This window comes from Carcharhinus amblyrhynchos, chromosome 6 (genome assembly GCF_965287045.1).
Source record: "Carcharhinus amblyrhynchos chromosome 6, sCarAmb.v2.hapA, whole genome shotgun sequence".
NCBI classification, from domain to species: domain Eukaryota; kingdom Metazoa; phylum Chordata; class Chondrichthyes; order Carcharhiniformes; family Carcharhinidae; genus Carcharhinus; species Carcharhinus amblyrhynchos.
In genome coordinates, this window is record NC_137329.1 from 94,739,243 (window position 1) to 94,754,585 (window position 15,343).

At 48.5% G+C, this 15,343-nt stretch overlaps 1 protein-coding gene across 1 annotated transcript in view; it reads right to left on the minus strand.

Annotated features, from left to right (window-relative positions):
* LOC145344132 (sodium- and chloride-dependent GABA transporter 2-like) overlaps positions 1 to 15,343 on the minus strand; it is a 70,958-nt gene that overhangs the window by 13,770 nt on the left and 41,845 nt on the right. The window contains exons 9-11 of the mRNA XM_080191004.1: positions 10,225 to 10,337; positions 9,086 to 9,223; positions 2,165 to 2,267 (exon numbers count right to left, since the gene is read on the minus strand). Of these exons, the coding sequence (XP_080047130.1) occupies positions 2,165 to 2,267; positions 9,086 to 9,223; positions 10,225 to 10,337 (354 nt within the window). The remainder of the gene's footprint in view (positions 1 to 2,164; positions 2,268 to 9,085; positions 9,224 to 10,224; positions 10,338 to 15,343) is intronic.

Here is a 15,343-nt window from a genome sequence, read left to right on the forward strand (position 1 = left end):
TAAGAATCCAAGAATAGGTCCCCTATCTCCCCAGGATTCTATTTCAGGGTTTGAGAGTAACATACACAGATTTCTGCCCTGATTCAAAATCAGACCCGTGTCTGGAGTTTAGTTTTCAATTCAGTTTATCTGTGGCGGATTGAGTCTAGCTTTAGTCTAAGTGGCACCTGGAACTGAAAACCACCTGTCTTAGTGACTGCCTTTGTCCAATCAGATTTAAACACTTTGACAGCAATTTTGTTTTAGAAAATTCAATAATCACAGTGCCAGCGAACAGCTACAGCAGTGGCTAAATATTGTTTGAAATCATTCGTGGGACATGGGCATCGCTGGCTGGTCAGAATTTATTGCCCGTCCCTAGTTGCCCTTGAGAAGGTGGAGATGAGCTGAATGGAGCTAAATGGAGCTGTCTCAGCCCTCTGCTGAATATTCTCAGGGGGCAGTCTCCAATGATGTGAGTCATTGATTGGGATGCACTACAGTAGCAGTCTGGGCTCCCTGCAAGGTCCCACTTGTGCCAATTTGCAGAACAAATGCCTTGGCCAATGTGGAAATGATTAAGGATGAAGCTGGGTGGGAAAGCAATGGATCTGTGGTGAGGAAACGTTGGTTCCATTCCTGCTGCCAAAGGGCCTCTGCTGTTACTCCTTGGCAGGATGATCTTACACAGTAAGAAGTCTCACTACACCAGATTAGAGTCCAACAGGTTTGAAAGCTAGTGGCTTTTGCTACCAAATAAACCTGTTGGACTTTAACCTGGTGTTGTGAGACTTCTTACTGTGTTTACCCCAGTCCAACGTCAGCATCTCCACAGGATGGTCTTAACCATCCAAGCTAATGTGATAAGAACATAACAACTAGGAGCAGGAGTAGGCCATCTGGCCCCTTGAGCCTGCTCCATCATTCAGTAAGATCATGGCTGATCTTTTCATGGACTCAGCTCCACTTACCCACCTGCTCACCATAGCCCTCAGTTCCTTCACTGTTCAAAAATTTATCTATCCTTGCCTTAAAAACATTCAATGAGGTAGCCTCAACTGCTTCACTGGGCAGAGAATTCCACAGATTCACAACCCTTTGTGTGAAGAAGTTTCTCCTCAACTCAGTCCTAAATCTGCTCCCCCTTATTTTGAGTCTATGCCCCCTAGTTCTACTTTCACCTGCCAGTGGAAACAACTTCCCTGCTTCTATCTTATTTATTCCCTTCATAATCTTATATCTTTCTATAAGATTTCCCCTCATTCTTCTGAATTCCAACAAGTATAGCCCCAGTCTGCTCAGTCTCTCCTCATAAGCCAACTCTAGAATCAACCTAGAAAATCTTCTTTGCACCCCCTTCAGTGCCAGTATATCCTTTCTCAAGTAAGGAGACCAAAACTGTACACAGTACTCCAGGTGTGGCCTCACCAGTATCTTATACAGCTGCAACATAATCTTGCTATTTTTAAACTTCATCCCTCTAGCAATGAAGGACAAAATTCCATTTGCCTTCTTAATTATCTGCTGCATCTGCAAACCAACTCCTAGTGATTCTTGCACAAGGACACCCAGATCCCTCTGCATAGCAGCATGCTGCAATTTTTTACTATTTAAATAATAGTCCATTTTGCTGTTATTCCAGCCAAAACGGACGACTTCACATTGGCCAACATTGTACTCTATCTGCCAGACCCTTGCCCACTCACTTAGGCTATCTATATCCCTTTGCAGACTTTCGGCGTGCTCTGCACACTTTGCTCTGCCACTCATCTTAGTGTCATCTGTGAATTTTGACACGTTATACTTGGTCCTCAACTCCAAATCATCTATGTAAATCATAAACAATTGTGAATTAATACAGGTGCTGCTTAGGAGATAACAGCTGGAATTTTACTGCCCCAGCCGCCACTGGAAGCAAAGCAGGTGAGGGGCAGATCATGGAAAGGTGTGTCAATCTCGGGTGGGATTTTATAGTTTTGGGACGAGTGAGGCTGTAAAATCCCACCTGACAAGGAAGCAAGTATCTTAATACCCTCAGAGAGGGCAACACTTGCCCTCTCTCTGCTCTTAAATCCCACTTGGAGTTAAAGTTGGGGCCAGCATGCCTCTCCTCTCAGTCACAATCTTCCAAAGTACTTTGAGTTCATTCTATTATTTCATCATGCGTCCTAATTCATATACGTACCATATACCCAACTGATGCAGGTTGTTTCAAAAGTTGCCAGGAATAGCACAGTTGTCCCACTGACTGCATAGTAATCAAATAGTTGGAAAATATACATGCCATTCTGAGAGAGGGACAGGAGAAGTAAAAGTCTCAGGTTCAGTAAAATGAAGAGGGCCACATTTCAAATGGTAAACAGTGACAATAAACAGCTAAATCCAAATCAACTATCACTACCCATTGACTATAAAATGATGTAGAAGGCTCACTCAATCTTTTGTGAATGCTAGTTTAATAATATTTGAACACTTTAGTAGTGGAAATTTATTTGCAATATCGACATGCTCCAAATTTAAAATTTCATGGTGATCTTCAAATCTGAAATCATTTAAAAGCAATGGGAGGACTTTTCTGTCCCCATTGGAGTCAGGTCAGGTGTTATGGTGGGTCTCATGCTGCCTTGAAACCAGTTTGTGATTGTCCAAGGTGCCTGTCAATGGCAGGTCACATTTTCCATCATCCAACGTCAGGAACATAATTTAAATGCATTTTAATTTCATTGTGCCTCTCTGCTGGAATCATCCCCTCTCCCCCCACACACTGGATCATCTGGGCACTAACGCATTTCACAATTGAACATAGGTGATGTCACCACGTAGGGTGTACTTCTCTCGGGTATGCTTGTCTATCTTGCTTCAGGCAGCACCCACCGTCACCAGCGGCAGGTTTCACATGTGGCACTACATCATTCTTGGCGGGGCTCACGTACAAATCTCTACTTAGCAGACAAACCATCAGGCTGAGGTGGTTTCACAACAGCTAGAGCTTGCTTGGGGATAAGGGGGAGGAGTGGTCTCAGGCAAGGCAAGAGGTTGCAGGACTAGGGCAGTACTGGGGAACTGGGTGGTTATAGCCTAGTGTGTGTGTGTGTGTGTGTGTGTGTGTGTGTGTGTGTGTGTGTGTGTGTGTGTGTGTGTGTGTGTGTGTGTGTGTGTGTGTGTGTGTGTGTGTTCATGCTGATGTGTGCAAGTGGCTTCAAGATAGTGAGAGATCAGGAGGCAGTCTCCACAGGAGATGAGGCCAGATGGAGGTGTGAGGGTGTGTGTGTGAGAGACGGAGTGGTGATGTCTCTTGAGTTGGCAGTGAGTGAGATGTCAATAAATGTTTGATAGGTTGATGAGTCTGAGTTTAGAATCATGAGATTGTTGCTTTAGCCTGGCAACAATCCTCCTTCCACACTGGATGGTGAATCTCTTGTGCGCAGCATTGGCACTGACTGTTGCTGCCACTGTCTCTCTAGTTGTGGTAGTGATACTACTGCCCCTCTTGTGGCCACAGCAGGGACAGAGGACATAACGGTGGGCCTCAAAATCTCTGACAAATAGAGAAGGCTCAGAGCGTCTGACACAGAGGGGAGGCTGAATGTCTGACACAGAGGGGAGGCTGGGTGTCTGACACAGAGGGGAGGCTGGGTGTCTGACACAGAGGGGAGGCTGGGTGTCTGACACAGAGAGGCTGGGTGTCTGACACAGAGGGGAGGCTGGGTGTCTGACACAGAGGGGAGGCTGGGTGTCTGACACAGAGGGGAGGCTGGGTGTCTGACACAGAGAGGAGGCTGGGTGTCTGACACAGAGGGGAGGCTGGGTGTCTGACACAGAGAGGAGGCTGGGTGTCTGACACAGAGAGGAGGCTGGGTGTCTGACACAGAGGGGAGGCTGGGTGTCTGACACAGAGAGGAGGCTGGGTGTCTGACACAGAGAGGAGGCTGGGTGTCTGACACAGAGAGGAGGCTGGGTGTCTGACACAAAGAACAAAGAACAAAGAACAACACAGCACGGGAAACAGGCCCTTCGGCCCAACGAGCCTGCGCCGCCGTCCCACTGTCTCAGTGACCTATTCATGATTTTAGTCTAAGCCTAATGTGTGAGGACCAGGGAGGTCCAATTGAGGGACAATTTAGTACCCAATCAATCAGCCTAAAAGCACATCTTTGGGATGTGGGAGGAAACCGGAGCACCCGGAGGAAACCCACGCAACCACGGGGAGAACGTGCAAACTCCCACAGACACAGGCCCAAATCCATGTGTCCGCACAGCAACAGAGATAGTCTCTGAGCTGTCATGTTGCCCTCGAGATGGTCCAGTTTAAGCACACCGACGACATGAAGCAATAGGCAACTCCCGAAGCAACGTCCAAGAGCAGCCCACTACAACCTGCCGCATGCATGCCCCTTGCTGGTCAACAAGGTGGACTTAAATGCCTGTGGAGACAAAAAAATTCATTATTAAACAGGCAAAGACTGTAACATCCCTGAGGCAAAAACGTAATCCCAAGCCTACAATGTTTAGTAAGGCCTGCTATATCCCCCTATATGTAGCCCGCTCATGTGGCTGTCTAAGTGACTCTTAAACAACCCTAGCGTGCCTGCTTCCACCACCTTACTCGGTAGTGCATTCCACACCCCCACTACCCTTTGCGTGAAAAACTGCCCTCTAATATTTGTCTTATACCTAGCCCCCCTCACCCTAAGCCCGTGACCCCTCGTTCTATCCATTTCTAATAGCGGAAAAAGCTTACCACCATTTACTCTATCTATCCCCTTCATAATCTTATAAACCTCTATTAGATCCCCCCTCAGCCGACGTCTCTCAAGGGAAAACAGCCCAAGTTCGTTCAATCTTTCCTCGTAAGACAGCCCTTCCATACCAGGCAGCATCCTGGTAAATCTCCTCTGCACTCTCTCCAGGATCTCTACATCCTTCCGGTAGTACGGCGACCAGAACTGTACGCAGTACTCCAAATGAGGCCTAACCAACGTTCTATACAACTGCAACATCAGACTCCTACTCTTATATTCTATATCTCTTCCTATGAAGGCTAACATACCATACGCTTTCCTCATCACATTCTGCACCTGCACCGACACCTTCAGGGACTTGTGCACTTGCACCCCCAGGTCTCTCTGCGTATCTATACTCCGGATAGTTCTACCTTTTATCGTATAACTCCCCTCCACATTATTCCGGCCAAAGTGCATCACCTCGCATTTCTCCGGATTAAATTCCATTTGCCATCTATCTGCCCAATCTACCAGCCTGTCTATGTCATGTTGCATTGCCAGGCACTGCTCCTCAGTACCCGCCAATCCAACCATCTTAGTGTCATCAGCAAATTTGCTGATCACACCACCTACCCCCTCTTCCAAGTCATTAATATATACCACAAATAGAAGAGGTCCTAGTACCGAGCCCTGCGGCACACCACTGGTGACAGACCTCCAATTGGAAAAGGAGCCTTCCACTACTACTCGCTGTCTCCTCCTCCCAAGCCAGTTCTCCACCCATCTACATACCTGGCCTTGTATCCCATGAGCCTTCACCTTTTCTATCAGCCGACCATGAGGGACCTTGTCAAACGCCTTACTGAAATCCATATAGACGACATCAACGGCTTGTCCTTCGTCAACCGTTTTTGTCACCTCTTCAAAAAATTCCACTAGATTCGTAAGGCACGACCTCCCTGTAACGAAGCCATGCTGCGTATCCCTGATCAGATTGCAGCGCTCCAGATGTTCATACATCCTATCCTTGAGGATCCTCTCCATTAGCTTGCCTATAACTGAAGTCAAGCTCACCGGCCTATAATTCCCTGGGTTATCCCTCTGACCCTTTTTAAACAACGGTACTACATTTGCAATCCGCCAATCCTCTGGGACATCACCTGTGTCCAAAGAAGAGACAAAGATTTGCGTCAGAGGCCCAGCAATTTCATCCCTCACCTCCCTTAGCAGCCTGGGATAGATGCCATCAGGCCCCGGAGATTTATCCGTCTTTATACTGTCTAAAAGTCCCAACACCTCTTCCCTCGTGATGACTATTTCCCTCAACGGATCCTCAAACTCCTCAAGCACAGCACCAGACATCAGGCCCCTCTCCTGCGTGAATACCGACGCAAAGTATTCATTCAAGATCTCCCCCATTCCCCCAGGCTCCAAGCATAGTTCCCCTCCTCTGTCCCTGAGAGGACCAATCTTCCCTCTAACCATCCTTTTATTTCTAACATAGGAGTAAAATGCCTTAGGATTTTCTTTAATCCTACCCGCCAAAGCCATTTCGTGGCCCCTTTTTGCCTTTCTGATGCCCCTTTTAAGTTCTCTCCTACATTCTCTGTATTCTTCTAACGCTATCTCTGTCCTCAAATGCCTAGATCTAATGTACGCCTCCCTCTTCCTCCTGACCAGGTCCTCAATATCCCTAGTTACCCACGGCTCTCTAATCCTACCCTTCCCATCCTTCCTCTTGACCGGCACATGTCTTTCCTGCAAAGATTTTAGTTTTCCCTTGAGAGACTCCCACATACCCAGCGTCGACCTACCATCAAACAGCTTACCCCAGTCCGTATCTTTAAGATCCTGCCTAATCCGGTTGTATCTAGCCCTCCCCCAGTTTAACACCCTCCCCTTAGGACAGGCTTCATCTTTATCCATTAATATCTTAAACCAGACAGAGTTGTGGTCACTGTTAGCCACATGCTCTCCTACTTCAACGTCAACCACCTGCCCAGGCTCATTCCCCAGAACCAAGTCCAGTATAGCCCCCTCTCTGGTCAGGCTATCCACATACTGCTCCAGAGATCCTTCCATTACACACTGTACAAATTCCTCCCCGTCAGCACCCTCTGATCTCGGCACCTTCCAATCTACCCCGGGGAGATTAAAATCTCCCACTACCACCACCCTATTCTTCCTGCACTTATCTAGAATGTCCCTGCTTATCCCTTCTTCCACAGCCCTCGGGCTGTTGGGCGGTCTGTAGTACACACCCAATATAGTAACATCTCCCTTCCTATTCCTCAACTCCACCCAAAGCGACTCGATTCCTATATCCTCTATACCTCCCTCCCTCTGCACTGCTATGATGCAATCCTTAACTAACAACACCACTCCCCCACCTCTCAGCGACCCACCCCTATCACGCCTGAAGCACTTATACCCGGGAACATTCAACTGCCAGTCCTGCCCTTCCTTTAACCAAGTCTCTGTCACCGCCACCACTTCCAACTTCCTTTTGAACGTTATTGCCTTCAGTTCATCTGCTTTGCCAGTCACACTCCTAGCATTGAAACACATGCACCGAAGACCCTCAGAAACAATCTGATCCTTCTTCTTACCCTCCGGGCTTACCCTATCCCCAATCCCAGTTCCGTCCACCTCCCCACCCCCCCTCCATATTAGTTTAAACCCTGCCGAAACACTCCAGCTAACCTTCCAGCTAAGATATGCACACCCTTCCCAGTTAACTGTACCCCATCCCTCTTGTATATTTGCCCCTCTTTCATAAAGACTTCCCAGTGGTCTACGAATCTAAAACCCTCTGCCCTACACCAATCCTTCAACCACGCATTTAGTTGGAGTATCTCATTATTTCTAGCCCTGCTAGCCCCAGGCTCCGGCAGCAGCCCAGAGAACGCCACCCTGGAGGCCCTACATTTCAGCTTAGCCCCCAACTCCCTGAACTGCCTACGTATGTCCCCCCTGCACTTTGTTCCTACATCCTTCTCTCCTACGTGCACTATCACATCAGACTCAGTCCCTCCATCCTTCAAAATTCCCTCTACCCTTTCTGAAACATCTTGTACCCCTGCTCCAGGGAGGCAGACTACCATCCTGGAGTCCCGCTTTTGCCCACAGAACCGCCTGTCAATCCCTTTGACTTTCCCATCCCCCACCACTATCTCACACCCTGCACTCTTCCCTTCCTCCGAGGTATTCTGATCTCCCTCCCTTGCCTTCTCTACCCCAGCTGTCACCCCACCCTTGATATTCCGGGGTAATTCCTCCGGGGCGGTCCTAGTGCCATGACTCCTTTTCTTTTCACTCTTCCTAACTGTAACCCATCCATCTCTCCTCCTAGGTCCTGGTATCTGCTCAGTGTTACTGAGTTACAGAGGGGAAGCTGGGTGTCTGACACAGAGGGGAAGCTGGGTGTCTGACACAGAGGGGAGGCTGGGTGTCTGACACAGAGAGGAGGCTGGGTGTCTGACACAGAGGGGAGGCTGGGTGTCTGACACAGAGGGGAGGCTGGGTGTCTGACACAGAGGGGAGGCTGGGTGTCTGACACAGAGGGGAGGCTGGGTGTCTGACACAGAGGGGAGGCTGGGTGTCTGACACAGAGGGGAGGCTGGGTGTCTGACACAGAGGGGAGGCTGGGTGTCTGACACAGAGGGGAAGCTGGGTGTCTGACACAGAGAGGAGGCTGGGTGTCTGACACAGAGGGGAGGCTGGGTGTCTGACACAGAGGGGAAGCTGGGTGTCTGACACAGAGAGGAGGCTGGGTATCTGACACAGAGGGGAGGCTGGGTATCTGACACAGAGGGGAGGCTGGGTGTCTGACACAGAGAGGAGGCTGGGTGTCTGACACAGAGGGGAGGCTGGGTATCTGACACAGAGGGGAGGCTGGGTGTCTGACACAGAGAGGAGGCTGGGTGTCTGACACAGAGGGGAGGCTGAATGTCTGACACAGAGAGGAGGCTGGGTGTCTGACACAGAGGAGAGGCTGGGTGTCTGACACAGAGGAGAGGCTGGGTGTCTGACACAGAGGAGAGGCTGGGTGTCTGACACAGAGGAGAGGCTGGGTGTCTGACACAGAGGAGAGGCTGGGTACCTGATACAAAGGAGAGGCTGGTCAGAGTGTCTGACGCAGAGGGGTGGCTGGGTGTCTGACACACTGTGTAGCATGCCGAGAGTCACAGAATGTTGGGTGATGACCTATGCATCCTCTGATACATCGCAGCGGCAAATTCTGACAATGCAATGTAAAATCAGTTCTAGGTTGTGTGTTTATGCTGCTAGATTAGACGTTAACCCTATCAGACACATTTCACCTTGTACAGAATCAAAGGTTGTTCAAAGCATTTAAGTATTACAGGAAACCGAGCACTCACCTCTGTCACCATCAGCAGCCCAACAGCGAATGAAAAGAGTGAAATGCCCATGAGAAGTAATTGCCTGAAATATCTTTTCTGGAAAATCCCGGGATACATGTCTATCACTACTGTTACCAAGCTTTCCACAGCTACAAACTAAAACAAGGATGAATTACCAAGCAGAAGGGTAAACAAGGCAATATTTAAAACAACAGATAGTTTTCTATTCATGAAGATGTGATAATGGGAATGGAGTGTTGGAAACCATTATGATTTATAGAGTCTTACAGCTCCCAGGAGGCCACTCAGCGCATTGTGCTTAGGTGGGCTTGCTGTCCAAATCTTTCCGCTATCCTACACTTTCCCCATAATCCTGTACATTCCAGGTTTATGTCAAATTCCATCTTCATATTTATTGTTGAATTGTATTGCACACCCTTTCCAAGCAGTGTCTTCCAGATTTGCTCTATCAAAAAAATTCTTTTCATCCCCTGCCAAGTATCGTTCATCTGTTATTTACTCTATCAAAACCCTTGAATCACATTAACCTTCTCCTGTCTGAGGAGATTTTCTAGTCTCCAAATGCTGATATCCCCAACTCCTCACGCCCATAGCCTCACAGCCTCAACACATGGATTGCAGCTCGCCACCACCCTTCCCAAGAGCAAATAGGGATGGGCAATAAATGTTAGCCTAGCCAATAATGCCAAAAGCCCATGAATGAATTAAAAAAAATACCCAATCTTTGTCAGTTCTCACCCCAACATCACGGCCCTATAACTTTGTGACCTCCAATCTCACAGCCCCACCTCAATCATCCCCCCATTCCTGGTCCTGTGAACTCAGTCTTGAAGCATGACCTCTGATTTCACCTTGTGCCCAATTCCAACATCTCCCATACACAGACCCTGAGCTCATGACCCTGCAGAGGAAAAGCAATCGGGGTCGTCAGACAAAACGGACAATGGCTGATATCCTTGGACAGTAAAAAAGTTAATGTTGTTACCACAATGCCCAAAATGTTGAAGAATTTCTATCAATTCAAATAAGAAACATTGCAGCATCAGTCGGTAAAGTTAAAATGAATGGTCATGAAGAGATTCCTTATTAGACATAAGATACGGCTAGTTGAACCTTGGCTACTTTCAGACTAGTACCTGACTGTCCAGACCCAGCAGGATAAGCATGATGAAGAACAAACAAGCCCAGAGCTGAGAGAAAGGTATCAATGTCAATGCCTTTGGATAGACAACGAAAGCTAGACCAGGACCTATGGACAAGATAAATAGCTGACGCTTAGTAAAACAATCAGAAAATGAAATAAGAACACAGAAACCATTCAGACCCTTGGGATTTTATAACATCCAATGAGATAATGGCTGAAATGTATTTTAATTCCATCTGCCTGTCTTGGCTCCATAACCCTTTGTACTCTTGCCTAATATAAATGCACTGGTCTCAGATTTCAAAATTATTAATTGGAGTTATCATCTTCTGCTTTTTTGTAGTATTTCTATCACACTTTGCCTGAAGAGGCCTAACTGCCTTTTCTCAGGTTCTTCTCTACAAGTCAGTGAGGAACATTCCACTGCGCCTCATCACTTAACATCATCTTCCCAACTGCTTTCCCCTCTTGGTCTCACTTGCGGCTCCTTCCGGCCGTCGTACACACAATACCAAACTGTTTGTTACATCCTGATATGCTGCAGATCCGAGACTGAGCCTTACGACACCCTAGCTGGCAGCATTTGATTCCGTCTCGGAATCCGTCTTGAGCCTTAAGCAGCAAAACCTGTTGGATTATAAGCCGGTATTGTGAGACTTCTTATTTTGCCCGCCCCAGTCCAACACCGGCATCTTCACATCTTAATAAAATGTTCAGTGCTGCGACCATTCCTGGCTCCTGAACTCATTTGGCTAAGCAGTGCACAAGGAGAATCTTCAGGATGCAGCCAAACTGTTGGCCTCTGTATTTGCCATTCAACTCAGGAATGGAGGAACACAGGAGGGTGGATGGCAATTCCTACAGAAATGTTTAGCGAGTCAAGGGAGACCAAGGGAGCATCTCAAAAATGGATGCACTCACTCAAGACCAGTTTAAACAATAGAGGCTGAGAACTGTGAAAGGCTCACAGCAAAAGTGGAACCGTAAGGCTCAAAGAGATTCAATAGCGGCTGCAGGCACCCCAGTGGAGCAACAAAGAACAAAGAACAACCCAGCACGGGAAACAGGCCCTTCGGCCCAACGAGCCCGCGCCGCCACATCCTCCTACACCTACCCTGCCCTGCGTGCATACGAGTGGAACCCCTAACTTAGCCAGATTCAGGGGAGAATAGTGTCAATTTGGTAAAACCAATCAGCCTAAGAGCACATCTTTGGGGTGTGGGAGGAAACTGGAGCGCCTGGAGGAAACCCACGCAACAACAGGGAGAATGCGCAAACTCCCACAGACACAGGCCCAAATCCATGTATCTGCACAGCTAGCAGTGATAGCAGCTAGCAGCCCACGCACGACCCACCGTGTGCATGCCCCTTGTTTGACAACAAGGTGGACCTCCACCTGCGGAATAAAAAGACAAAAACGTTAACATGTAAGTCTGCATTTCCGGTGTCTCCCGAGGCTCTGACCCTATTTAATACCCCCTACTATAATCTTCCATCCTTGTTTCGCTCATGTGTCTATCTAAGTAAACCTTAAACAAGTCCAACGTTCCTGCCTCCACCACCCTACTCGGTAGCACGTTCCATATCCCCACGACCCTCTGCGTGAAGAACCTTCCTCTCACATCCAAATTATACTTCTCCCCCCTCACCCTTAGATCATGACCTCTCGTAATTGTCCCCAATCTAGGGAGCAGCCTCTCACTATTGACTCTATCTATTCCCTTCAGTATCTTATATACCTCTATCATGTCTCCCCTCAATCTCCGTCTTTCCAAGGAGAAAAGTCCCAGTTTCTCCAACCTTTCCTCGTAACTCAGTCCTTCCATGCCAGGCAACATCCTGGTAAACCTCCTCTGCACCCTTTCCAGAGACTCCACGTCCTTCCGGTAGTAAGGTGACCAGAACTGGACGCAGTACTCCAAATGCGGTCTAACCAACGTTCTGTACAACTGAAGCATTAGACGGCAGCTCCTATACTCTATACCCCTTCCTATAAAGGCTAGCATTCCATAAGCTTTCCTCACAACCTTCTCTACCTGTGTCGCAACCTTCATAGACTTGTGAACCTGCACTCTCAGGTCCCTCTGTATTTCTATACTCCTAATCGGTCTACCTTTTATCACGTAGCTCCTCTCTGCATTATTCCTTCCAAAATGCATCACCTCGCATTTGTCAGGATTAAATTCCATCTGCCACCTATCTGCCCACTGCACCAACCTATCTATATCCTGCTGTATCACCTGACATTCCACCTCAGTATCCGCCAACCCTGCCATCTTGGTGTCATCCACAAACTTGCTGATCACACCACGTACGCCCTCTTCCAAGTCATTTATGTATACTACAAAGAGGAGAGGTCCCAGTACTGAGCCCTGCGGCACACCACTGGTCACTGGCCTCCAGCCCGAAAAGGTCCCCTCAACAACTACCCTCTGTCTCCTATTGCCCAGCGAGTTCTCAATCCACCTAGCTACCTGTCCTCGTATCCCATGTGCCTTAACCTTTTCTACCAGCCTACCATGAGGGACTTTGTCAAACGCCTTACTGAAATCCATATAGATGACATCAATGGCTCTCCCATCGTCAACCGTTTTTGTCACCTCCTCAAAGAATTCTACCAGATTCGTAAGGCAAGACCTCCCCCTAACAAAGCCATGTTGCGTATCCCTAATCAGATCGCAACGCTCCAAATGCTCATACATCCTACCCCTAAGTATTTTTTCCAATAATTTTCCTACCACCGATGTCAAACTCACTGGTCTATAATTTCCAGGGTTATCCCTACTACCTTTTTTAAACAGTGGTACCACATTAGCTACCCTCCAGTCTTCTGGGACCTCACCTGTGTCCAAGGAAGAGACAAAGATTTGCGCCAGAGGCCCAGCAATTTCATTTTTCACCTCCCTAAGCAGCCTGGGATAAATACCATCAGGCCCCGGAGCTTTAGCCGTCTTTACGCTACCTAAAAGCCCTAGCACTTCCTCCCTTGTAATAGATATTTCCTGCCAGTGATCCACAGCTCCCTCCAAGACACTGCACGACACCGAACCCCTCTCCTTCGTGAATACCGACCCAAAGTATTCATTCAGGATCTCCCCCATTCCCTCCGACTCAATACATAACTCCCCTCCTTTGTCCTTAAGAGGACCAATTTTCCCTCTAACCACTCTCTTGCTTCTAATATAGGAGTAAAATGCCTTTGGATTTTCCTTAATCCTATCAGCCAAAGCCATTTCATGCCCTCTCTTCGCCCTTCTAACTCCCCTTTTTACCTCCCTCCTACTCTCTCTATATTCCTCCAGCGCACTCTCCGTACCCAGTTGTTTTGACCTAACATATGCCTCCCTCTTCTTCCTGACCAAGTCTTCGATACCCCCTGTAATCCACAGCTCTCTAATCCTACCTTTCCCATCCTTCCGCTTAACCGGCACATGCCTTTCCTGCAACATTTTCAGTTTGCCCTTAAAAGCCTCCCACTTGCCAACCGTGGACTTGCCAGCTAACAGTCCCTCCCAATCAGTGTCCTTCAGCTCCCTCCTAATCTGGCTATAACGCACCTTCCCCCAGTTCAGCACCCTCCCCTTCGGACGGCACTCATCCCTTTCCATTTTTATCCTAAAGTAGACGGACTTGTGGTCACTGTTAGCCACATGTTCGCCTACCTCAACCTCAACCACCTGCCCCGGCTCATTACCCAACACTAAATCCAGTATAGCCCCCTCCCTAGTCGGGCTAGTTACATACTGCTCTAGGGACCCCTCCAAGACACATTTTACAAACTCCTCTCCCTCCGTACCCCCAGCTCTAGGCCCCCTCCAATCCACTCCAGGAAGATTAAAGTCACCCACTACAACCACCTTATTCTTTCTGCACCTATCCAAAATGCCCCTGCAAATACCTTCCTCCACGGACCTCGGGCTGTTGGGTGGCCTATAGTATACCCCTAGCATCGTAATCTCTCCCTTTTTATTCCTCAACTCCACCCACAGCGACTCGATCCCTAACTCCTCCACATTATCCTCCCTCTGCACTACTGTGATGTTCTCCTTTACTAACAGTACCACCCCTCCACCTCTCTTCAACCCTCCTCTGTCACACCTAAAACACTTATACCCAGGAACATTCAGCTGCCAGTCCTGCCCTTCACGTAACCACGTCTCTGTTACTGCCACCACATCTAACTTCCTCACAAATATCAAGGCACTAAGCTCATCCGTTTTTCCTGTCACACTCCTCGCATTGAAACAGACACAGTTCAACCCATCAGTGTCCCTCAGAACCTCCTTCTCCCTGATAATTTTCCTTTCACCCGACTCTCTCCCGGCCCCAGTGTCTAATGAGCTATCAGTCACATCCCCACCCCCCCTCCTTATTAGTTTAAACCATTCCTAAACACACCAGCTAACCTCCCTGCTAAGACACTAGTTCCCCTCCCATTCAAATTCTCTCCACCCCTCCTCCACAGTTGCCCTTCTCTCATAAATACCGCCCAGTGGTCTACAAAAGTAAAGGCCTCTACCCTACACCAATCCCTCAACCATGCATTCAGCTGCATGATCTCGTCATTCCTAGCCCTGCTGGTACTAGGCAGCAACCCAGAGAATGCCACCCTGGAGGTCCTGCTCTTCAGTTTGGACCCCAACACCCTAAATTGCCTACGTACATCTACCCTACTCCTCCTTCCTACGTCCCTCTCCCCTATGTGTATTATTACCTCTGCCTGGGTCCCCTCCCCTTTCAAAATTCCTTCTACCCTTTCCATTACGTCCTGTACCCCTGCTCCAGGGAGGCAGACCACCATCCTGGAGTCACGCCTCTGCCCACAGAACCTCCTGTCAATGCCTTGGACCCTCCCATCCCCTACCACTATCACCTTGCCAGCCCCCTTCTGTCCCTCTAAGTCATTCTGGCCCTCCTGCCTATCCTTTTGTGCCCCTGTCGATGAATCTTGGGGGGCCACTGGGGAGGCCGGGGGGCCATAACTACTCTTCTTCTTCCTCTTTTTCCGCCTAACAGTTGTCCACCCATCCTGCTCTTCAGCCCTTGGGACCTCTTCCTGCTCATGGTTCTTAGACATTATCTCTTCGTTTTCCCTGACCAGAAACGCATCC